This window comes from Chamaea fasciata, unplaced genomic scaffold (assembly GCF_029207755.1).
Source record: "Chamaea fasciata isolate MVZ Bird 193981 ecotype frontalis unplaced genomic scaffold, bChaFas1.0.hap1 SCAF_14, whole genome shotgun sequence".
NCBI lineage: Eukaryota > Metazoa > Chordata > Aves > Passeriformes > Sylviidae > Chamaea > Chamaea fasciata.
The window spans coordinates 4,678,574-4,704,387 of record NW_027094099.1 but is presented as its reverse complement, the minus strand read 5'-3'; the positions used below and the strand labels follow the sequence as shown (position 1 = coordinate 4,704,387).

Below are 25,814 nucleotides of genomic sequence, written 5' to 3'. Positions count from 1 at the left end.
GCTTTACCATCTTTGATGCTGCCTTGTGGAGGAACTCGTGAGCTCCTTTTCTACCTAAACATACAAACCTCACTGTTCTCATGATGCTCACACAGGGCAGTGCTAGCGAAGGACTGACTGCATTTAGATAAGGTTATCAGCATCATTAGAGTATCACATTCTCATGTTTGCTGTTCCTCTGGAGGCATTAGCTCCTAAAAGCCTGGAATTATGCAAGCATTCAGGACTGTGTGGACAATGCAGTGGTGGGGAATGGACAGGGAATCTATAGGTGTCACTTCAAAGTAAAATTTCAAAAATACGATTTCGGTTACGTGTCCTTGAGTATCAAAAGGCTTCAAACAGTCAAAAGTATTTCAAGGTTTTTTAAAACCTACAACTCTTTTAAAACTCTAGATTACCTTTGTTCAAAGGATCCTGATGATACCTGCCACAGTAGAGCTTGCTCTTCTCTCTCTTCCCAAATTGTATTCACTTGGCAGTGAGAAATGAGAGGCTTGTGGTATGTGCTGGTTCTCAAGGCACAGGCAGGTAAGGTGACATTCCTGGCCACTCATGCTGCCATACAATGGAGGAATCTCATGCACAGGTGAAAAACTGTCTGAGCAAGTTTCAGTGAAACTGAAATGTATTTGTGCATGTTTTGGAACAGCTAGCTCTGTGCACTGCAATGAGAGCTACCCTGTCAAGCTGAAGGAAGCAAAGAGGCCGATTAGATTTTAGCTTTGGTCAACAACTGCAGTATCCTTTTCCTTCTGGCTCCTCTTAACAAAGATGTATTTGAAAAATAAAGAAGTACTTTTTCTCTATTAGGGCTATCAAAAATAGGAAATGCACACTTGTAAAGACATGCAGTGAATACTCAGAAGAATGTAGCTGCTGTATTTCATTTCAAGAATCAGAGAAGATGTCACTGGTGTCTGTGATAGCCCCTCCCTTCCCCACACAGATACTGCTACCTGATGTCTTTTAATACTGAGTTTAAAGTGACACTGTTCTTCTAATATTTATTGAAATATTTTAATCACAAACAATAACAAGATTGTTTTCTCTACTACCTCTACTGTTACATGTCAGACAAAGCTGCCATGCAGTCTTAGGGAAGAATGGGGCTTTCAGATATTTTCTTTTTTTTCACTCACTGTTAAGCAGAAGTGAGAAGTATCAATACTGAGAAACGCCCTGAAGGCTGCACTAGGACTGCCACTGTTTAATAATCATTACACTCTATTATTCTACAGTAAAAAAATTGGCAGTAAGTTTTAGTTCCATAAAAACAACACAAAATTCCTCAGCAAGGTTTATCACAATGTCTCCTCAGTCCTACAGCAAGATGGGGATTAATTCACCTTACAGACACAGACATGAGTAAGAGCAGCCTGAGCTTATCTACAGACCTTCATAAGGCTCAGAATGGCTTGAACCAGCTTTCTGCCAGCGACAATCTTCCATCTACACTAAGTAGGGCATCATTCAAATGCTTTACGCTTCAACAGACTGTCACCTGGCCATCAAAGGGATTTTCTGACACTGAGAAGGAAATTTAATTTGAAACATATAATACAGCAATATATCTTTGAAAACATTTTAGTGCAACGATTTGGACATACAGGAACAGAATTTGAACTTGCAAACAAAGTTTAAGAATCTCTGTATAAAGATGCATTTTAAGAGCAAGTAAAAAAAAAGGTGAATATATTTTTAGTACAGGGAAACTTACCGTACCAAGCAATGACAGTGTTTCTGGGAAGGACTGTACCCACACTAGAGGAAAGGACATATTTTATTAAGAAAGAGCATAGTTATATAACGTCTCAGAGAAGCATCTTAGAAAGGTACACATGCAGACTTCAACAGGGGGAGAGACTGAAAATGGTGCAACTTCTACCAGGAGAACTAGATGCAAGCTTAAATGCAAATCAGCACTAAGCATTCTGAAAGACTACACCTGACCTGACTTTTACATTCTTTTGGAAACAGGCTGCTATTTAAAACACAGGGCAAACAATTCAGAAACAAAGGAAATACCTCTTCAAATGGCTCAATAACTGCTACTGAACTTCACAGCAAGGAGGTGGGCAGAGTCCCTTGCTTGGCATCTCCCACTTCCAGCACCAGAATGGATGACTGGTCACTTGGTCCCAGTTTTCTGGGCTTCCAGCTGCTAGGCTACATTAGAAGAAGAGAAAAAATGCAGCAAATCTTTCCTAATATATTTTACATAGACAGCTTCTGTTGTATTCCTAGAAGTATTTGCAGTCAGTCAGAAAAGGTGAAGAGATTTAGCCAGTCACATATGAGAATGGAAGAAGTTTATCAGTGCATAGTGCTAATGATGTTTAAAAACTCTCATTACTACAGAAATAAGGAAAAGTCAGGTTTCACAGTCAATAACCCATTCACATTAACTTGAAGAACTGGTAAAGTTCCATGGTTTTGCACACAGGCCAACCAGTGACCTCAAATACTAGGTCAGAACATCTCCTCCAGTCCTCCAAAACTAACTTCTAACTGTCTGAACATGATACAAAGCCATCAGTTTCATCTCCTAATGAACCCCAGTGAATGGGGAGAACCAGACCCCCATCAGTGATCTCACACAGCATGGAACACCTCTTGTCAGAGGCTTCCCTCCATTTCTGACGCAGTGCTTTGTAGCTCAAAGCTGAACCAGGTGAGCTGGTCATAGAGCTTCTCGGGATCAGCATCTTCATGTCAGCTGATAATGAGACCAAATCAATTTTCCCTGAGTTTGCAGATGACACCAAACAGGCAGAAGAGGGAGGCAGAGGGGAAAGATGAGCCACTATTCAGAGAGACTTGGACAGCCTGCATGACCAGGCCAACAAGAATTGCAGCAGCCTCAGCAGAGATGAAGTCCTACACCCACAATGCAACAACGCCCACCAGCAGCAGCTCAGGCTGCTCCACTGCAGTTCTACAATTAGTACACTATAACAAACCAGTGTAATGTAACAGGCATAGAGACCATAAACAGACCACACGTTCCTACTTCATGAAACTCCACTGGGAAACCAAATTCCATACAAGTCTGGCAAAAAGTTTTATATACACAAACTGAAAACTGCCTTGAATCCCCCAGGCAGAATCAGTTATCTGGCAAAAATGACTAACAGCTAAAGTATTTCTACTATGAGAAGTTGCTAAGAGCCTTTAGGATTTTGAATCAGAACTATTTGTAAATTGCAAACACAAGTTCAGCTTGTCAATAGCTTAATACTGCAGATAAAACAAGCAGTGGTCCAAAAAAAGAATAAACTGAATAACTGAATAAATATATCTAACAGTTGGAAAAAAGCCACATCAGAAAATGCTTTGTATTTCACAAAGAAGTTTTTAATATACATCCATTACTGAAGCCTGATTTCAAAAAAATCCCTACCTTCAGGATTTTTTAGCAGGTATACTCCAGTAAACAATTTTTTTTTTAAATTTTTACCCTCATGACATCAACACATGTCCTATCAAGTCCCAGTGAACAGAAGAATGCTTGATCAGATGTGTCTACTTGGTAACTTCCTCAGTCCAAACAAAAGACTTGGAAGAACACCTTCAAGGCCTCTGTTTTTTGTAACAGCAGTTTAAACATGCAAAAATGCAGCTCTCCTGTTATTATTTCACTTGTTTAGCTGTACTTGTAAGTTTCCCAATGCAAATTTACGGCCCTTACTATTCAAACAAACACTGCTTTTGTCCTTTACTTGTTACACCACTCTAAAAAGAAAAATGTAGTTTTGTAAGTTATTTAAAAGCCAGTAGACACCACGTGTCAAAAAAGGTAAATAATTAAATCCAAGCTGTTCCCCCTATACCCAAGGCACAAAGTAAAATATATCTTTGAAGTATGTGAGAACAAAAATCTGTAGTGCATCTGGAAGAATTGGGAAAGCCGAAAAACTGTTTTTCTTGTTACATGGTTTTACAGGTTGCCATCAGCCACTGCTTCACTCTTCAGGATATAGTTTTTTCTATAATAATCACCAGACCAACAGAAGATACTCTGTTCCCCATAACCAGCCAAGTGGCTGCAGCCACATCCTTTTCTTCTCTGACTGATTTTGAGATTTTCACTTGGAACATGTCCCCTGAGGTACCAAAGGGTTAAAGGTTTAGAGAATGCTTCAGCTATTGGAGCCATTTCCCCTGCCAGCTTGTTCTGGCTCCTCTGAAGCTTCAAGAAACCTCAGATATTTTGTGTCCTCTTGTTCTTCTCCAGGCTTATTCCTACTTCAGTTGCATTTTGTTGAATTTAGTTTTCCACTTTTTCTTCACTTTCTTCTGCTTGCAGAAATTCTTCCTCAGCTTCTTTGGAGCCACACCTTCATTTCTAACAGGCTCAGCTGGCTTGCCTTTTGTTTCCATAGCTACTGGCTTTTCCTCATGGGGTGTGTCCGACTGTCCTTTCACCCCAGCCATCTACACACATATGGGGAGAGAATTAAAAAAAAAAAAACAACAAACAAAAAACAACTCAGAAAACCAAACTAGAATCACCAGAATTAATATTCTTCAATCCGTATTGAGCACAAACATATACAGCTAGACTCAGACAACTGCCTTCTAACACATGTGGTTTCAAAGAGGCCCACAGGGCACATCTGGACTGGCACAGCTGGTCTTCAGTCACCAGTGAGAAGTGACCAATCCTGCCTCTTCCCTGCCTGCGTGCCGGGATCTCCTTCTGGCAGGAACCAAAGTGCACAAGGTAATCAGGAACGGATGCACGACAACTCTGCCCTCATATGAGGACAGACTGTGGCTAAGACATGTAACTCAACCTCCGAACCACCCCACAGTGCACAAAGCTGGGCAGTTAGCACATGTGTCATGCGTTGATAACATGGCTTTTACACAAATCAGTAAGTCTCTGCTGAAGAAAAATAATGCTTGAAAATTTTCTTACTTTTAAAGGGCCATATTACCTCAAAAATAACAGAAGTGAGAGCAGGATCTTTGGGCAATTTCCAAAGCACGACAGGCATCACTTATTCACCAACATAAATTACAAAGCAGGATGGATTCCCAAAAAAATTCTGAGCCCCAGAGATGACAAACTGTATCAGCTGTACCCCACAGGACTGAAACAGGTTATTCCTAAACTGCTAATCTGCCTTTCCTTCAACTGAGATACTGACCTTCTGTTTCCACCCTTCCCAGGGTGCAGGTGGAAAGGTGCACGGAACTCTTCCATGATTTATGTGGTAAGGCAAAGGGAGGCTGGGATCTAGTGGAACCCATGGGACTGAGAGAGTGGCAGGTACAGCAGGCAGATCACAGTGAGCTTTGTGCAAGTTATAGGATGATCTTATGCTCTTGTCAAGGGAACTCTTGTAAATTGCAACTGATGAATCTCCGGCAGCGTGAGTCAGTAAGTAAGAGCCCTCCTCTAAACTAAAATGAGAAAAGTTCAAAATGAAAAATATTATTTAAATGTTTCTTGGAGTTTTTTTATTTGATCAGGGTAATTAGTATGTTCTTAATGCAAAAGCATAACATCTTCAGATGTTTAGTCCCTTTTGATGTTTTATAAAAAGACTGTGTACAAGCAAGGATTAATTAAACAGTATTGATAAATACCTACTAATTAATGAGTTTATAATGTATTCATAATGTACTAATTTATCAACAGTGTACAGACTGTCACCATATTCAACTAAACATGTAAGCATACACTGAAAACCATCCATGTGGGGCAAACTGTAATTCCTTAACCAGCATCTTACAAAGAACAATGCCCACGTGGACACAGTCACAAAGAACAGATGAGCTTTCAACACACATAGGATTGAACAGTCTCTCAGAAGATGAAGGTCAACCAACTGCCCATATCAGAAATCTGAGTCAAAAATCATGACCCTACAGAAATTATAAAGAGCAGGAAAACCCCTCTGTAATTTGAAATGCGGAGGCTTCACACTCCGTGCAAGAAGCCAGCTTCACCAAAAAAACAAAAAAAACAAAAAAGACACTTGCAGCCTGAAAGCCTTGAATAAAGAGGCAGGAGAAAGGTTGCAGTGTTGTACAGAGAAAGACAGGCTGCTCTAAGTCAAGGTAAGCAGAAGTGAACACAGTGTTTTCTCTACAAATCAAGCAGGAAGACTAACAAAACCCGAACACCCAAACTTTGTGTGTGAGCCTGTATCCAAAATATTACATCTCACTCCTCTGAACTGTTTACTCAGTTCCAAAGAGTCCAGTTTCCTCTCTTGAAAAACTGTCTCAAAAACATCAAGTTCTCATTCTTTTGCATCATTTTTGCAAACCTTGTAACATTGAGCACATTTTGCACATATTGCTATGTGTAAAATGTGCTATGATAGCCCTAAGAGAACCTGTAGAATATGAATTTCTTCATGTATATGAAGAAATAAAAATCAGAGTAGACAAGCATTCTACAGAAGAAACAGTGTGAGCTGGGCAACGTGGCAAACAAATACAATGAACAAAAATTGAGAACTTACTCAGACACCTTCTTCAAAACATGATGAAGTATATTTAATGAATTTGCAGGTCTGCGAAAGAAAAAAACAGCAAAAGTAGTAAATGGCAAGGCTTGTTAGAGTTTGAAATTCATTGCTAAAAAACTTACTAAAAATACTCACTTAATCAATCCAAGTTTTTCTCTTAAAGTTGCTGGAGAAATCTTTTCTAGCATAATAAGCTTTGATGTAAAAGCATCAATATGTCCTGAAAAAAGAAATTCAATTAATACACTAAAAATAAAACCAGACAAATATGAGAGCGTAATTTGCAGACCTAATGCCTTTTTAAAAGGATAAAAAAACTTTGCTCTTTTGGCATAGAACCGTTAAAGGTATTTATGAATGTTGCACCATAACAGAGTTCTGTATCCGTCACCATCCTCTCCTCAAATCCGACTTCTCTACTTCTAAACACACTGACAACGTAACTGGGAAAAAAAAATTACAAAATATCTATGAACTACTTCCATCCAGTTTATATAACTGTTTCCTGTATTTGAGAAGTGACTGATTGAAAACACTTGACATGTAGTACGTTACCCTGAAAAAGCACACTAAGTATTTTGTCAAACCCATTCTTCAAATAATCTTAATTTAAAAGCCAATTATATTCCATTCACAGGAAGGTAAACTCTTCTTGCAGAAAGTTTTGCTTAGGCACTTAATGCAAATAAGTGAATAATGGTCAGGGTAAAATGCTCCCATTAATCAGCACAGCTTATCACAACTTTACATACTGCTTAGATCAAATACAAATGCCTTATTTGGGAAGCTTGTCACAGAGATTACTGCCTTTGCAGATGCAGGATTTCCTCTCTGAGTAGGAAGGGCACTTAAAAACCAAGCCCGGTGCTTTGCTGGCAGAGGAAGACAGCACTCTTTGTTTGATGATGGTATCTCTCCTTTTTGAGAGCAGCCTAAAAAACAATTGAACTTCACCTCCCGGCCTGCAGCTGCTGCAGGAGGCCATGGTTACACGGCTGATTTCTGCCTCCAGCCCTGAGCTGGCGGCGCTGCTGAGTCACGGCAGAGCTGAGATCCTCCCTCTATCACACACAGCAGTGCTGCACAATTACGGGGCACCGACCAAGGTCCAAAGAACTCCTCATCCTTACTTACTTGACATGGTTGAGACAGTGAATTAAGCTTTTTCAAGAGCAAAAAACACCTATGCAGTTTACCACTGAAGTCTGTTACATGCTTAAAAGTTAAAGGCTTAACTGTCTGATGAAGAATGCAAGTTGTAGGTACTGTCAGTAAGATCATAGTTTTCAAACCATGTTGTTCCACACTTTCACACTCATACTGTGAGGTAAATTTAAAAAGAGCAGTAAGTTTATGGCTTTACAAAATGTTGGATTTTAGAATTATTTTATTATAGAACACAGCATTTCACTTAAAATAATTCAAACTACAGCATGGTTCAGAAGCTCTCTGCCTTTCGCCTTACACTGAACAGATCACTGAAGTAGTCTTACTATCAGGTATCAAATTAATGACAGAAAATGAGAGATTCACCCCATTTTAAGTTGCCTGTAACACAAGGATATAATCACCCTCAGAGAATCCCAGAGTTCCTTTGTCCCTGGAGTTTCAGGACAAAGCTCTCTGCCCCAAAGAGCCCTCGGAGTAAATCTGGACACTTGCAATATAGCATTTTTCACAGCTCCCTTAGGAATACAAACTGAAAGGCAGAATTTCACAGCTACCTTGCAATACACCAAGAGCAGAAGTCTCCCCAAGAAGAATATGATAACAGTTTCCTAATTAAAACCTGGTAGATGCTCTTTCATAGAATGGATATTTACTTCCACATATTTCTTTTACCTACCTCTATAATAAACTCCACGGCAGTACCAAGAATCTGCCCCACAGGCCAGGAGTACCCATTTACTGTGCAGGACAGAGACAACCCACAGAATCCTCATCAGAGGATTCTGCCTCCTCTGAGCCCACAAAAGGAGAATTCCTCTGCACCCCAGGGCTTGCTTCTGGAAAGAGTGTCTCCAGGAGCTGAGGGACAAACATGACACCTAATCCCAAGGACAGGAACAGAGGTGCTGGAGGCCAGGCCAGTGCAGCCTGCCAGCCCAGGGCACTGCCAGTGCCACAGCCAGCAGGAGACACAGAGAGGAAAGCTGTGCTGGAAGGGGAGGCCCTGTGGCTCTTCATCTGCACACCCAGCCTGCTTCCTCCTACATTCCCAAGAGCCTCCATAAAAAGGGGTGGTGGCTGGATGAGCTGTCTGAACACTCCTGCGCAAGCCATACCTTCAGTCTCCTGTAACTGACAGGAGATAAGATAGACACTCACTCCTCCACTCTGTGTACTTAGCAAACATCAGTCCTCTCTCCACAGTTCACCGTTTCCTCACACTGCCTGCCACTCTGGAAATGCTAATAAAAATTTGGATAACATTTCCTACAGGAAGCTCAACTGCAGTGCAGCTCAGTATGCTGGATATATCCTCAGTATAAATACTCAGAATGCACTTAGTATAGTGGTCTGCCCGTTAGAGAGAAGCAATGCCTCTGTATTGGATATTAAGATACAAATAGAGAACTCTGTACATAATTAGCTCTTCAAAAGGATTTATTTTTTAATGAATGGAAAAACCACATCAAATACTGCTTCTAAAGTTTAAAATTAGAACATTATTTCCATTGAATAAAGAGAGCAGACTAAGATGCAACCAGCAGATACATTGGATTTCACGTAATCCTAATAATTCTAAGGTAGCTTGCATAGTCTGTATGTAAAAACTGGAAAACAGAGAAGTTGGCATTTCTAAAATAGCATTCTGATGTGAGCCAACAACAGCAAAAGGGTAATTCAGTGCACAAGTGGAAATATTAGGCCATCACAGGCCACAGCTGCTGCCAAAACAACCCTAAACCCCAGATTTGTTTCCACAAAAAAGTCAGGCAGTCCCCACTGCAGAACATTCACTCACTGTACAAACACGATTGCCCTCACTCAGTAGCATGTGCCAAGCATATTCTAAATATCAACTAACCACTTTGCTGCAAATTTTCCCTTTTAAAATCTTATTAATTACAAGATAATTGGTATCAGAAAGCTCTCCATATATTTAAATGGTTGTTAAAATAGTCTGGACACATTCTTTATATGTATCATTTTAATTTCTCTACACAACACATATCTCAAGAGACATAAAAACGTTCCTGAGTTTTTAAAATGTCATTGTACAAACACGAATACAGCGTTTTCTACAGGACACGGATACTATTTATCTAAAAACTAAGTTGGAATATCCTCATCCAGCACCCAACAGAAATTTTAGACAAAGAACTTACTGAAGACAGACATGAAAAAAACAAAACTAGAAAGTTAAAATAAGAAAGGATATATGGAATATACCTTTAATAGATATGTATTTCTTCTATCATTCTCCAAATACTCACACATACATGTGTCTCAAGCAAAAACTCAACACAAGAACTTACCAACATAAAATGAGCATTCAGAATGCAGCATGCTCTGTGTCCACAGCTGGCACACCTCACTCTCTGTAAGAGCTTCAACACCGTAGTAGACTTGGTACTCTAGTTTTGGCAACAGGAATACAGGAGTCAGCTGAAAAGGAGAAGATAAAAGAAAAATTAGCACTCACTGCCCAAAACCATCTACAATTTAACTACATTTTGTAGTTTATAATAATCACAGACCTCCATTATAGCTGAAGCAACAAAGACATTTCAGAGATTTTGTTTGAAGGTTCACATTCTATGAAATCCATAGTAGAGACTTTGGAGTACAGAGGCTTTATACAGAGAAAGGTGAAATGGACAGGGAAAAAAACCCAGAAAACAAAAAAGAAAAAAAGGCCTGGGAAGCTTTTACAAATAATAAAATTCTGCCACTTAGTAATTTTTCCATGTGACTAAATTAATTTCAAGTTAACACCTCTGTGCTCTACTGCCCTCTACAGCAATTTAAGAAAAAACACACAACATTTCTAATTAGCTATTATTAGCAGAATTCTGCCGTTTATCACTCCTGTCAGAGTCTCACTTGAAATTAGAACCTAGTGCTTGGACTTTCATTTGCAATCAGAGGCTATCCTAACGAGCGAGTTAACCCTAATGAGCACTGTCAGCTCTCACAGACAATTCACAGCTTAAATTTCAGCAGAAATTAAAAGAAACCCAAGCAATGACTGGTTCCTGAATAAGGAAGCAGTTATTCCCAAGCATTTATGAGCAGTGATCAATAGCAAAAAGATGGGATTTCTTCAAAATAAGATTCTAAATAGAGACTCTTGGCAAGTAACCAGCGTTATAACGGTTATTTCCATTTCACAAAAGAATGAACACCTCACAAAACGTCTGCCTACTGTAAATCTGGGATTCTCAGGAGGGACATACCACAACAAATTTGCTGAATGATTCAGAGGACTCTTAAAAAATTATAAATTACTGAGAATTACAGACTAAAGTTTCCTTCTCACGCTGCAAGGGGTATTTGGATTACAGTTGCATTCAAACAACTTAATTCCATGAGATGAACTATTTGCTAAGAAATGCCATAGTATTTTCAAGCAGAACAAATAGAATCTCTTCTTGTGTTCTCTGTTGCTCATTTTATCTCCTATTTCTCTGCTTAACTAGGCATGATAGCAAAGCTGAATCCTGCTTGAAAGTATTTATGATCATGAACATTTTCAACGCCTTGGGCTAAACCCCTAATTGCTCCATTAACTTTTAAGAATAGCTCAAAATTACATTTTTTTACAGGAGTATCATTACCCAGGCATATTAGTATAGTAAAAAATGGAGCATCACACTTCCTTATCTTCTAATCAAGTAGCTTTAAAGAAATCACAAGTTATTCTTCATAGCAAATATTTACTTACAGAAGACATACTGCAGAATCACAACTGTCTCAGTGAAAGCACAAATGCTATCAAGGACTGGGAGTCCCAGGAATGCCAGTTGAGCACAACTGTTAAAAAAAAACCAAAAACACACCATACCAAAAAAAGCTGAAAACAAAATCTTTACCTTTTGGGCTTTTTTCTTTTTCTGGAATTGTGGCAGGGGCTTGAATTTCTGCACGCTGCAACGCACGAGTAACAGCAGATCATTCAAACTGAAGAGCTTGTACACAACGTTGCCCTCCTCAGGTGCTTGATACTCTGAAGGGTCTTCTTTAAGCAGCTGAAGTTCACTTGGCAGCTTCCCTAGAGAAAATGAACGAACGAGAAAATGACAAGCTTGGACATTTTTTACCATGAAGCTGATTAGCTTTGTTCCCTTGCAGCAGAGTTTTTTGTTCAATTTTGGTTTTGTTTTTTTTTTCACTCCAGGATTTGTTTTGATTCCTAAGATTTTGGGGTGAAAATGACTTCATTAGGCACAAAAAAGTCACTTAAATACTAAAAAACCCTTTAATTACATCTGGGCAACATTCACTCTTAAAGAGTATATTTTCAAATAACCCCACATCATTAGATTTCTCACACAAACGTCAGACTCCATTCTTGTATAAATGTAGTTCAAAAGCTGCTTTTTAAGCCACAGTCGCTCAGCACAAAGGAGAGAAATAGTTATTTCCAGTTAATGCCTTCTGAGAGCTGCCATCCATCCGTCCATCCATCAGGTACTGAAGGAATTCAAGTCTCAGGCCTGGATAGCAGCACAGGTTTCCACACCACACAGAGTTCAACTTCAATCTGGACACCAGCATATTCAAGAGGTGCTACTGGATCTCCCAGGGCAGCTTTGAGTACATTGACAAACATCCCTTCAACCCTTAGAGACATTTTAACAAAACATTTCAAATAAACACAGTAGATTCCATATTGGTTTACTGAAAACGTATCCAATACTTTCTTTTTTTTGTCCTGCAGATATGTGGAAATAGGTGTCAAAACTACACCTACAAATAGGGATTGCTGTAGTGCTATGAACAAATACATTTTCAACATTAGAGTTTATGTGCATGCACACTGTGGGAGATATTATCCAAGGAACTGGAAGCAGTTTTCTGTCAGTAAAATATATAACTCAAATCTGGCTTTCTGCAGAACAGACATGCAAAGAGGTTTCTCAGCTTGCTACAGAACTTTCAAATTGTAGAACGATGCTTTCTATTCCTACGCAGTCATTTCTCAGCACATTGGCAATACCGGTTTCACAATCTCTATTAAAAAAATTCTATTATAAAACATCTGAATTCTATACTCTATCCTTTTAACAGAGAGAAATAAAGCATCATGCCTCTCAGCCTTTCAAACTGAGGGAAGAAACATGGTTTTAGTGATTATTCATTTAAATCAATAAAAATGTAAGAAGTGATAACATAATTTCAACTAAAATGGAACTAATTATGTTAACCTATAGATTAAGTAATAATTCCTACATGATCAAATGCACGCCTCCTCCGAAAATACCAAACATGTTTTCCCACCAAAAAGCATAGATTTGTTGGAATTAAATATTTGAGAAAAGTATCTGTCCTGACACGACCTGTCTGGCTTGCTCCAAGTGTTTTTAACTTCAGCTGTACAGAGCTCAGAAGCAACTCGGGCATGTGAGGAAAACCTCCAGAGCCATGGTCCCCAGAATCTTCACAACTTTTAATTCTGGGCTAAGGGCCAAGTGCAGCACAGATTCAACACCCAGCTAAATGCCTGAAAACTCGGGAGAGGTGACTGGTAGTGAACCCTCATTTGCCTGCTGGGACAGAGTGCTGGGAGTTAAGCAACAGCAACTGAACCAGGAGGCTCAAAACTTTAGACATACAAATTTAATTTTTCCCCATTTTTAATTTAAAATGAAAATAATTCTACTTTTGACGGAAAAGAAACTACTTTTGCAGACTAGACTACTCAAATATTTGAATTTCCATGCAAAAAAACCTCGTTTCACTACCAAAAGATTTCTTTTCCTTGCTTAAAAACCTTGTGTACAACAACTTGCTTCTCTACAGTAAAACAGTATTTCACATTCACCTCTGTGGACAAACAGCTCCCAGTGCTCCCTTCTGTGTGCAAGACAGTAATTCCCACACAGACGGGGTACTGTGAACTTGAGTCACATCTCTAAACAGATGTAACAGATGCACTATTGACACGTTCTTCAGATAAATGAGGTGAAGTGTTTTCTGTTCAATTTTCCTCCTTATGCAATGACCACACTTACTCTTGGGCACTCCCTCAAAAAGCCACGTCCATGTGTTTCTGGAAGAGCCGGTGGGATTGGAGGCTGGGGCTGGCACAGGTTCTGTGCTGGAGGTCCCCAAAGCTTTTGGAGACTGAGGCAGCTGGGCTGGCACAGCATTAGGATTATCACAGCTCGCCACTGGCTCATGAGCTTTTTGGGAAGGGGACTTCAGAAGTTCAGTTTGCATTTTCAAAATTTGCCCGACAGGATCCAGTTCTTTGGATAACTTTCTTGGAGGTTTCTTGGAGGCTTTTTTTCTCTGATCCGTGGTATCTGAGCAGTCAGTGATGCTTGCTAAAGGACTCTTGGTAGGGGAAGGAGATCTGGCAGTCTCTGCTGAGGTGGAGGAAACAGAGGTTGGTACAGCTGGTTTGCCAGAAGCAGTGGTTTGACATCCTAAATCAATCACCAAACGCTCGTCATCTGTGTCACTGCTGCATAAAGAAGTGTAAGCCTCTTTTTCCTGTGCAGCATCAGGCTCCTTCTCAGAACTCGCTGCAACAGAGAGAGGACTGGTTTCATTGTCCAGTATTTCCTTGGTCATGATACCCTGTGCAGCATCAGGCTCCTTCTCAGAACTCACTGCAACAGAGAGAGGACTGGTTTCATTGTCCAGTATTTCCTTGGTCACGATAGCCTGTGCAGCATCAGGCTCCTTCTCAGAACTCACTGCAACAGAGAGAGGACTGGTTTCATTGTCCAGTATTTCCTTGGTCATGATAGCCTGTGCAGCACCAGGCTCCTTCTCAGAACTCACTGCAACAGAGAGAGGACTGGTTTCATTGTCCAGTATTTCCTTGGTCACGATAGCCTGTGCAGCACCAGGCTCCTTCTCAGAACTCACTGCAACAGACAGAGGACTTGTTTCACTGTCCAATACCCCCTTGGTCATGACACCCTGTGCTCTGTTCAGTCCTACCTCCACTGACACTGACTGGAAGCTTTTAGAAGGAGAACGTTCCTGAGGGCCGAAGCATGGAATGCCATCTAATGACGGAAGCTGCACACTGGCACATGCTGAACCTTCTTGCTCAGAAAGGGTGTTTTTCTCCTCTTCATCTCCATTGTTTATGGTGGATGAATTCTTCTCCCCCATTTTGAGGCCATGAGATAAAATTTTAGCGGTGTTACCAGCTGTAGGAAAAGTACTTTGCGTTTTACAAGTTCTTGAGAGCTTGGTAGTTGCTCCGAAAGTTTCAAGCTCTGTAACATCATCATCAAAATCCATCCCTGTGTCATCTGGAGGAGGAATTGTCCTGCACTGGTAGGTATCAGAACGCACCTTAACACAGGGATAAGAAAGTAATAAAATTAAAAATTGCCTTTAGAAATTAAAAAAAAAATTAATTAAAAGTAAAAAAATTAAAAAACGATAAAACAAACCAAGAAACGAGACATTGCCAAACTGAAAATACAAAAAATGTTCTACCATCCATATCCGAATGTTAGGAAAGAGGAACAGTAATTGAAAAAGAATTTTTCTTGCTTAACTTGTAATATCTTGCATCCTACGAGTTGAAAGGCCTTTCTAAAGAGTAAAAGTTCACAGAACTCTTCCCACTGAAGTGAACTGATCAAAAGACATTTTAATGAAGTAAACATTAAAGCTGAAATGCCCATGCAGAAGCATTTAAAGGAACTAAACAGACATTTCTAACAGGGTCTGTAACTCAGCAATAGAAAAACCACCAACAGAAAACCTAAATCTCCCTTTCTCACAGAAAAAGCAACTTAGGAATTTTAACCCAAGTTTCTGGTTTTGCTTGTTTTTAAGAATACGTGAACCTACATACATCCCACTGAAACATGTTGTCTTCAGCTGGTTTGTCCATGCATACATTAGAAACTGAAATGTAGGATGTTTCAGTTGCCAAGAAATCCATTGGAATTTCATGGAAGATCTGATTCCTCTCTCTTACTGTCATTTCTTTTCTCAGCAGAGGTGGATCAACATAAACCATTTTAGCTGGTTTGCTACCTTTGCAAGAAAGAAAAGAGGTTGAGTACATATTTAATGAAAGGAAGAAAGACTGTTGTATAATTTAAATAATAAATCTTTCAACTTCCAATTACAGCCAAATCCACTGCACATGCACACCTGAAGAAATGAAAAATGATCCTTTCATTCATTAACAACAGAAAATAAAAGTATGTCCAGATATGGCGTGAATTATTATGATCCTGCAGCAGCAATACATACCACATTAATAGCTGAACATATTTCAAATGCAGCTCTAAGTAGAGAATTTGTAAAATAAGAACTGAGGATTCATCATTTCCTATACAGCATCATATCATCAAATGAATCCTGATTTCCAAAAAGTTTTTTTTTCCTACTTTGTTTGAAAGTCAAGTCTTTTTTTTTTTTTTAAGTCTCATTGCCCAAGTGACAGCTGCAGTTTATTTCTCTTCTAATCAGTTAACTCTGTCCAGGCTGTGCTGCCCCACTCCTCCATTTGCACCTTGACACACTCACATAGGAATCACCCCAAAATAAAAGCAATACCCTGCCCATCACAACAGAGAAAGCCAAGGCACATGGTGAACACAGTCTCCCTGTTCTACAAAAAAAAGTAAATTAAAGCAAGGAGCTGGTTACAGGGAAAAGTGGAAAAGGAAGGCGCAGGGAAACCCTTCAAGAACCACTGTGTATTTCCAGCACAACCTGAATGCCCTTTAGGTGTTAATTTTGGATCCAAAAATTAAGTTTAAAAACTGCAATGCTGCTATAAAAGGAATCAGGCATTATCTTTACTGATAAGGTCATTTAATTTCACATAGGAAGGTGAAAATTCGTAATTGTCACAGGTATTTGATAGCTTATTTACTATCTGTAAGTCTCCTTTAGAAACCTGAGTAAAAAGCCCAGAAGGACATTCCAACACCACAAACATTATAAACACTTGAATAAACCATAAGGTGTTAAAAAAAAAAAAAAGCGTTAGGGAGGAAACTTCTATTCAGATTACTGAACAAGTGCTTGAGAACTAAAGTCAAGCAGTCAGATGAGTTCATCAGTTTATTACAACATCTTCTGTTGCAATTGAAAATATTATCTTCATGGACATTCGTTCCTTATTTACGATTCTGTGATGTAAATAGATAATTTTAATCCCACAAAATGTTAGCTCTTTGCTTTTTCATAGAATTTCGGAATTTCTCTGGTTTTTTAGTTTACTGGAATAAGTTCACTTGATAATTTTAACAGCTTCATGCAGTTGTTTTCTTTCCAAGGAGCACAACTGACAGTTTTGAAAAGCAAAACTAGTTTTAACTGTTTTTTTGCTTTGAATTTTTTTTCCCCAGGTAGAAAACAGCTGAATGTCCAAATTCAAAGTGTATGGTAGTAACTGCAGAGTAACAAGGTGGAAAATGATATCCAGTGACTGAGGATCAGCTTCCCGGATTTTTTGGACAGCTCCCCCATAGGTTTATAATAAAAACATCCCATACCTGCAACAGTGACCATTTTAACACAAACTGGAATTTCCCACTGTTCCTTGTAGTTTAGTCCATGGTTATTCAGTAAAGTAAACAACGACTGACTACTTAAAATAACTTGAGGGCAGTATTTCAAAGCAAGTTTTTCTGCATTTGAATCTGAACTAATATCCTAAAGAGAAAAAAAAAAGTTATTTCTTTCAAAGACCTCCTTAAGAAATACACAGAAATTTAAATATAGAAGAAAAACTCAAAACACAACCAAAAATGGATATATACAACCCCTACCCCCAATAAAGTCCAAAGACTACCACAGTGCCAGGGTTCAAAATGAAAGAACAGAACTTCCCTGAAGGTCTTCATGTGTATCTTAAGCGTTCACATTGCAGCATAAGAAATTATATCTTTTTAACTTGTATTCTCAGTTAATTTCTATACATTAGAATTACCAGGTTGAATAGGAATTTAGAGTATCATGAAATATGGGAGTGTGCTGAACCAAAAAAAAAACAAACAAAAAACACCCCAAACCAGATTAACTGACAAATATACACTACAGATCTTCTTACAGGTAAGCAACAGCACAATAAAGACATCTAATACTGAAGTCTAGTTAAAACTGCACAGTTGTTTCAATACTGATTAGATATAAAGAACCTTAAAACAAATACAAAACCATCCAGAACACAAACTCAGAATTGAAATGATAAAATTGTTAAACTTTACAAGTACACACTTCCATGAAGGAAGGAGGCACCTCTGCTCCTTTCTTCAGCAAGTCTCTGTAATCACAGTGCTTCTGTTGAAAGTTAGGCTTTTGATATGTGAAAAAACTCCTTAAATTAGCTGATAAAAATTATGTAGAATAAACAGTCAAAAAACTCAGCTCTACAGAATGAAAACACCCTGATTTTCACAGGAGAAGAACACAAACAGAAATACCACCTATTTAATGGTCCAATGCAGACTAAAAACTGTTCAACACATAAAAAGGATCAGACTGCACTTCTGCACAAAATATGCCTTACAAATGACAATAAAAAGGTTACTTACATTATGCATAACATGAGCCTTTTTTTCTGGGGTTATAATAGATGTAACAGTGCTATAATCTGTGGGCAGCTGAACAGCCATGGAAGGGAAAAATATTTTACCACGTCTTGCTGTACCCTGGGGGAAATCAAGCAGAGTCAAAAAACCGCTTTCACAGCAATCATGCTCACCCAACACTGCACTTCTTATGAAGAAAAATATCAGGAATTTACACAGGTACATTATAAAGTTATGTGATACGAGAAAACATAATATGAACATAATCTTTTTACAGCAAACATCTGGTGAAAAGGGTTGACAGACTTAGTACCAGAACGATTTTGTTAAAGTTTTAATTAAGTAATTTAAATTATAAATTATAACTGCTAACTCAAGAACTTAACAGTTGCAAAAAATCCCTAATCTTTGCATAACGCAATTCTGATGTAATTCTACTTACTTTTAAAAAGTCACAAACCCAATATGTGTACATAAGGTATTACCATTGCAAGAAGATTTTTTTCCAGCTTAAAGGTCAGCTCTGTATGAAACTTTCCTCCCATGATACTGATGATCTCCTGCAGGGTGTAACGCTCTGGATACTTCTGCACATGTCCAATACACGCACGTAGCAATTCCTAACACAAAACCAAAAATAATTTACGCATTTGTACTTTTACTAAGAATTTAATTTTGAAAAGCTTTTTCTGCAATTTCAAGTTGCATTTAAAAACTTGCAGGTATCAAATACAGATCTGTAACACTCTTACAATCACTGCTATGAGAACTGCAATATATTCCAGACTCTCCTCAGCCCTTCATAAGGGAGGCTGACAATGTATGCACACAGCTCAGGCCAATCATTAAAAACATGCAGTTTAGTACAGCCTGAAATGTGTTAAGCCAGGTAATTTTCTTTTTAGTTATCTGTCTTGGCTTCTGAAGGAAGGAATATTTTTTTGTGTTTACTACCCAGCTTACACTAAGCCTAGGCAAAAGTCACAAAGGTAAAGGCATAGGATGATTCCACTTGTGTTGAAACTTGCTACCATGTCAACTCTACATAACTTTTTACAATACCTGAATTAGGTATTTAGTATATTTAGATTTTATTTAGTAACTAGAATCAGTAATTTCTGCAAGTATTGGTTAAAACAAAATATGGGCCTCTACTTCATTTTAAAGTCAGGGTATTAACAACCAATAGGACTTGAATTCTGGAGACACATTTTGTGACCAGATGACAAGATACAAAATTGCAAAACCAATCCCAATATTTAGGGGGTAAAAAAAAAGAAAGCAGGACGTTTGTCTCCACATGTGCCCAAACTCTGTGTTAACCCACTAATGGGAAAGTTTAAAGAACCTATATTCTCAATTTTTTTCAAAAATGTGCTATAAACCCAAGAATGATACATGCAGCTGCATTCATATTTGATCTTAGAATCATCAAAGTGGATATTTAACACAGCATGAACTTGCAGACTGAACTTCATGATTAAAGCCTGAATAACTTCTAATTAAAGTAACTAGAACAAGCTGCTGTGACACACTAAGCTTTCCTCTGGAGGAAAGCTGAACATTCTGTCCAGCAGAGTCTATCTAGGAGCCACTTCTTAACAGAAATCCACACTTAAAATGCAGCTCCTCCTTGCCCGAATATAAACTTATTTATTTGATGAATAAATACTTTTGCAGTATTGTAAAAAGGGAGTGATTTCCCTTCTATCACATCCTTTTGGCTCCAAAGAACCACGGGCCAAGCCACACTGTGCAGCACGAGGGAAATGGCCACTTCCCCAGCTCCTCCCAACATGAAATCAGCAGGTCAGGGAACATCACATCCCAAGAGCAGTTCTATATCCTAACCATGATCCCCAGAAGATTTTTTAAGAAGGGTTGGAATTAAGCACGGCATTGGTAATTACCTCAGTGTAACACAGAGCATCTTCAGAGATGGCTTCATAATCTTGGGCGCAGCTCTTTGCAGCATTCTGGGCGAATTTCATGAATTCTGCAATTTCATTGTTTACCACTTCTTTCATTTGCTGGGAAAAGGAAAAATCTATTTTTAAGACAAAACAGAATCCTCTATGCTAGATATGTAACCAACAAAATTTCCAGAGAGACAGTGCAGCTAATGGTACGAGGGAAGGAATAGATTCCACTTGCTACTCAATTGGCAAGTGTTCAGTTTCACTTAAGTAAAAAGAATTTTTGCAAGGCCCATTTCCTTAAAAAGAATCTCAAACCAACAACACACCATCCCCAACAAACAGCAAGTGCCTTTTGATACCATGACTTATAAATAGAGAGGTTACAAGATACGGCTGACAAAGTTTACACTGCAAAGTCACAAAGATATTGGAGTTCTGATGTCATGAGAACTTACAAGTAAGAACAACACAGTGGTTTACTGATGTGCCTGGAAATTATACTGCCGTTGTTACAGCATAAAATAAAGAAATCGGCATTAATAAGGAAGCATGGGAGGCCAAATGCAATGGCTCAAAACAATTCGCTGACTAAATACATTTTACAGGACTCAACAAAAATGCTCCTCCCACCCAACAGGAAGGCGGCCCATTTAAACACGCTGCTGAGACTCAGCAGCAGGGGTGAGTGGACTCAGCCTCCCTCCCCATGAGCACAGCAGGGCAGCACACAGGGCCCTCCCCCGCTAATGAACAAAGCTCCCACGGCTGGCAAAGATCACAGCAACACGTACCCATGGCCCAAAGCTACCTAACACTGCTACTCGCCACTGTGAAATGCTAAAATCACAGAAAGGACAACTTTTAACCTCCTCCTCAGCAATAAAAAAAAGGTTTTTTGGGGGGGGTTAGGAGGCTGTTTGGTCAGTTGTCAAAGATCTACTCTTACCCTCAGTTGTTCAGATCACTTAAAAAAAAAAAACCCCAACAAAAAAAAAGCGCCACAAAACCCCAATTTCAATGAAATAACCAAATACACTTTCAATTTCTATTAAAAAGCTTATCCTGAATACTTCAAACCTTTATTACCTTTCATAATACCATGAATTCTATGACCAATTAATTATGACAAATAAAACTGAAAATCAATTTTTCCCTTTTCTTCTATTCTTTGTAAGAAAAAAAATTGCACGACTCCCCTTGTGATGATCATATGTTCATATCTTACCATATATGTGAAAAATTCCCTTTGACTTGCTGCATCAACTTGGAAATGGTTTCTTTTTTTTGAGAACTTAGTCATCAGATACAAGTATGTTTTCTGCTCCTTCTCAGTCAAACAAGAGGTAAATGGATAGGGGAGTCTGGGTTCTGGAAGAGGATGCTCATCAGCTGGGCTTTTAGCCTCCACCTCAAGTGACTCTGCAGCCTGCATGCTGCAAGTCTGTCTGTTTTCTGAAGAGTTGGCCAATGCCTCCACATTTTTCTTTGTCCCTCTGAAAGAAAAGTAACAAATGAACAAATGTGCAGTCTTCACATAAATAATAATATTCGTCAGAAGCAATAAAGGCAGCTGTGCAAGCCTGAACTGCTTTGAGAGACACTCCTATTCCAATTCCTATCTGCGGACTGTTCTTATTCTGAAACTTCACCCGAACAATCAGACCAACCCTCAGTGCCAGCAGCAGGTCTGCACCTGGTTTAAAAACAAACAAACAAACAAACAAAAGTAGGTTTTCTTTAAAAAAAACAAATAACAAAATGGTGTTAACAAGCTAAATATAAAACACATTCTTTTTTCTGGAAACAGACATTATTAATGAAAAGAAAAGAACCTCCAAATTTCATCAATCAGTGATGGCCACTGTTCAGAAACTGTTTGCACTCAGAAAGGCCAGACTTGTCAGTTAGTTCTGACAGTAAGGGAGAAAGATTTAATTAGAAATAGCCTTTCTTTCACTGCAGAAGAAGGAAATTAAAATTACTTCATTGTAACAATAGAAATTCCAGATTTCAATGAAGAGATTCTTACAGTGTACACAAATCAAGCATTTAATTTTCTACTCTAAACAATGTTGGAATCAGTCACCAAAAATAAGAGTAGGCTAGGGCACCCTTGCATGGCTGTTCTAACAACAATAAAAAAGTAACATAGAGCTTGTTCTTAAAACAACTCCAGTAAACAAAGGCCAAGCAGCCTAGCCCTGGTCTATTTAAAATAATTGTAGTTAAGAGAGAAAATATTTAAGGCTAACAAAATGAACATTAACTGGTGATCTTGGAAAAAGCGTATTTTTAAGATACTATTTCAGCCATAGAAAACATCTCAAGTGTCATTCAAACCCAGCAGTATCACATCCACAGTTCTTAATAACACTTCACAGCTGTCTCTCTAAATATGAGAATGTGTCCATCCTTGTGGCACAAACTGGCAAATTTAATTAAGCTGTAGCAGCAACAAGATGCTGACTCAGATATGCCAGTGTAAGAACATCAAGAAATTCTAGCAGCTTAAATTGGCTATATTCAGCACTGAATGAAATGGCAGCACATCAAGATCATTTCAGTATGCACTGCTGTCACAGTCTTCACTGGGGTGCAAACCAAAATAATCTGACAGAGCTTTTCTGTCCATATTTACAGCATTATACTTTATTTGAGCTGACGGCTTAAATTTTTCCCCTTCATTTTATCAGCAACCCGCTTTCACTGCTTCTACACCAAGAGAAAATACACTTTCATAAATATCTATGAGAAACTCCCCCAAATTAGCAAATTTCCTCCAGCTTTTACTTTCACAATTGCTACAATAGGTTTAATTTCTTTTTCTCTTAACTCTGGCCACACAACCCAGTTCCATCAATTTCTGATTTTTACCAGGTGCAACCCCTCCGGCTTCCGGCTGTAAACCCACTGGAACCACACACAGCTGGCCACAATCCCACTCTCCAGGGCCCACTCCAGAAACTCTTCTAAGGAAGAACCCCACAGTAGTATCAAATGTAGCAGTAACAAGCTGTGAGGCTGTGCTGGGATCTTGCCAATTCCAGGGAAGTTGCTCCAACAGATATGAACCAGAACAGCCCTCTCCAGCTAAAGATGTGGGATGAAGTGACGTAACAGGCAGCCCCCTCAAATGCACACTCTCATTGTCAGTTCATAAAAACACAGTAATTCCCCTTCTGAACAACGCTAATTCCCCAGATGCTGAATTCCCCCTTACATGGTTTCCCACCCACATTCCTCCCAGTGTGAAGGTTCATCCACCAGGCATTGTGTTCTCCTCCCTTATCAGCTTAATAACTTCTTAAACCAAGAGTCTAAACACAGTCCTCCAAACACTGAGATCCAGCAGCACGAGCCACACTTTTCACTATGCGAAACAGATGTTATTCTACTTCCCCAACCTAAGAAAATATGACACCAAAAGCATAAAAACGACACTACCTCTACCACCTGTGCTCACACAGCTTCATTTCCCAGACCAAAGGACTCAGCTCAGACTCCTCCTGCTTCCTGAGGCTTCACAAAAGATCAAGCACAGGCCAACAGCTGGCCCAAGGAGTCAGTAACAAATCCCTGTGGGCCACACATGCAGCTTTCCCCAAAACAGTCTGGGGATGGATCCACGGGACGATAACAAAGAGCACAAAATGATAAAACAATATACCTGTTCGATAAATGCCAGAGTTCAGAGAGGCTCGGAGACAAGGAATATTTTTCATAAAGTTCATGGGAGAAAAATACTTCCTGGCCATTTTTTGGTGAAATATCCCTAACAAAAGAAAATATGAAAATAAATACATTGCAAAACAAACAAAAATTAAAGGCCATAACTGCCCCCGAGAAACATAAACAAGCATTTAATTTATATGAATAAAAGAGGCTATCTAAACAGTGGCTCCAGATTTCCTCTTTATGGAAGTTGCACACGTACTAACGCCTTAAGTTCTTCAATAGCAAAATACATATTCTTCCCAGTACAAAAGAATTTCATTAATACAAGGTATCAATTCTAGGTATAGTGAGAGAAATTCTGATGAGAGTTTCACACTCTCACATGTTCATGAATCAAAAGCAAACTTTGGGTTGAAATCGCTGGAATTTTTGAGAAAAATACACCGGGTTTAACTTCTCAAAAAAGAAAAGTCTGTTCTGGTCTTCTACGCTCATGTGAACTTCCATATTACCTTTTTTTTTTTTTTTACAGCCGTTCAAGTGAACAGGGTTCATACGATTCCAACAGACCTACAGTGAAAGGTACGAGCAAAGATTTTATTTACTAATTCCCACCCGCCTCTCGTCTCCAGGGTTAAGGAGCTGAATTACGCATGCGCAGGGCTTTCCGCCGGCGCCGCAGGAGGCCCGTGCCCGCCCCGAAGGCGCGCCGCGGGCTCTCGGCAGCCACTGCCGCCGCTCCCCCGCCCCCACGGCGGCGGCCTCAGGGCACGGCGCACGCGCCCTGGGGGCGCCGCCCGGCGGGCCGGGAACCGAGCCCGCCCCGCTCCGCCCGGGCCGCGGCGCCTTCTGCTCCCGGCGGGGCGGCGCGGAGCTGTGTCCGCCGCCCGCGCCTCAGGCGCGCCCGGCCAGGGCGCTCAGGGCGAGGGAGACGCGCTCACCATGTCAGCGGCGGCCCCGCGGCCGCCATCTTGGCGGAGCCCTCAGGGCGGGAGTTTCGCGGTTCCTCGTCTCACCGCCGTGCGAGCCCGCCTCAGGGCACTGGCCAATCGGCGCCCGGCATGTGGGTCAGGTGTTCTGAACCAGCCAATGGGGACACGGGCTCGAGCATAGCCACCGAGGGCGGCCGCCATTTTGCGGCGGGCGGGGCGGATGAACGCGCGGAGCTGAATTGTGCGCGTATTCTGCTTCGTGTTCACAGGCGGGGCCGAGGCGGAGTCTGGGCAGGAGGTGGATGTCTCGGGCGGCACATCCCGCCCCTCCCTGGGTGTTTCAGAGGTGGGGCCTTGGGCATAGGGTGGGTGTCCCGGGTGGCGCCTCCCACTCCGGGTGTACGGAGGTGAGGGGAGGTTTGTCACTGAGGGGTTGGAGCCGCGTGTGAGGGCCGAAGAGCCCGTAGAGGCGGCTGCGTTCATCAACTTCCTTCCTCTCTTAGGCGTTCGGTTTCCCGGGCTCACTTCTCCTGAGCGGAGCCGCAAAACCTTTTCTAACTGGTGGGTAGGCTTCTCAGTGTGGTAAAATGTGGAATTCGGGTATTCTAAGAACCCGTAGGTCTGGGCGATGGAAAAGAAACTCATTTGCTTGTGGTGTTACAAGAAGAGGTGATGCCGGTCACTGCTCTAAAGATGGGGAAATGATGAGGGCAGAGTGCGTACTCGGTGTCCTGTGATTAAAACGGGGCACTACAACACAAATACATGAAAACTCAGAGATGATTCAGAATGATTTCCAAACCCACCAACAAGGGAGTCTTCCGCTTGCTTGCAAATCAGTTTTAAGGACAGCGATTTTAATTCTGCCGTCATGATTTGTTTATCTTAGAGAAGCAGAAAGGTTTTCTATCCCATTGGATAGACCCACCCAGAGCCCAACTGCGGAATTACCCCTTTGTAAGGAGTGATCTTAATTCCCGACCCCGGTATGGTAACAGTTCTATAGCTGAACTATGAGAACGCTTATCTTGGTGAATGTGGCAGCTTAAGTCCTACTTCAGGCTGCATCTCTCTAAAACCTGCAGTATCTGGGGGGTGTTTTTACAA

At 40.1% G+C, this 25,814-nt stretch overlaps 1 protein-coding gene across 5 annotated transcripts; it reads right to left on the bottom strand.

The window, feature by feature from the left end:
* Window positions 1-1,598: 1,598 nt before the first annotated feature.
* On the bottom strand, window positions 1,599-24,788 carry ICE2 (interactor of little elongation complex ELL subunit 2). Of its 5 annotated transcripts, XM_066196353.1 has the most exons (16): window positions 24,717-24,788; window positions 24,288-24,345; window positions 23,768-23,872; window positions 21,326-21,593; window positions 20,092-20,211; window positions 18,667-18,801; window positions 18,185-18,301; window positions 17,144-17,303; window positions 15,484-15,668; window positions 13,670-14,972; window positions 11,528-11,706; window positions 9,971-10,100; window positions 6,624-6,708; window positions 6,483-6,533; window positions 5,157-5,412; window positions 1,599-4,437 (listed from the first exon to the last, which is right to left on the bottom strand). In XM_066196353.1, exons 4-16 carry the CDS (start codon window positions 21,530-21,532, stop codon window positions 4,246-4,248), a joined length of 3,120 nt encoding a protein of 1,039 aa, XP_066052450.1. In that variant the 5' UTR covers window positions 21,533-21,593; window positions 23,768-23,872; window positions 24,288-24,345; window positions 24,717-24,788; the 3' UTR covers window positions 1,599-4,245. The 5 variants fall into 5 exon arrangements, with proteins under 5 accessions (XP_066052450.1, XP_066052449.1, XP_066052451.1 ...); XM_066196352.1 differs by lacking the exon at window positions 24,288-24,345 and having other exon boundaries at window positions 24,717-24,779; XM_066196354.1 differs by lacking the exons at window positions 23,768-23,872; window positions 24,288-24,345; window positions 24,717-24,788 and adding an exon at window positions 22,891-23,078.
* Between the last annotated feature and the right edge of the window lie 1,026 nt (window positions 24,789-25,814).

Excerpts from the sequence above, each read along its gene's own strand:
- ICE2 (XM_066196352.1), bottom strand. The coding sequence starts at position 24,745 with ATGGCGGCCGCGGGGCCGCCGCTGACATG. Across the intron at positions 10,101-11,527 it reads AAAAGAAAAAAGCCCAAAAG|CTGACTCCTGTATTCCTGTT; the intron begins GTAAAGATTTTG and ends TCTCCTTTTCAG. Across the intron at positions 6,709-9,970 it reads TGAATGCTCATTTTATGTTG|GACATATTGATGCTTTTACA; the intron begins GTAAGTTCTTGT and ends TTCTTTTTTCAG.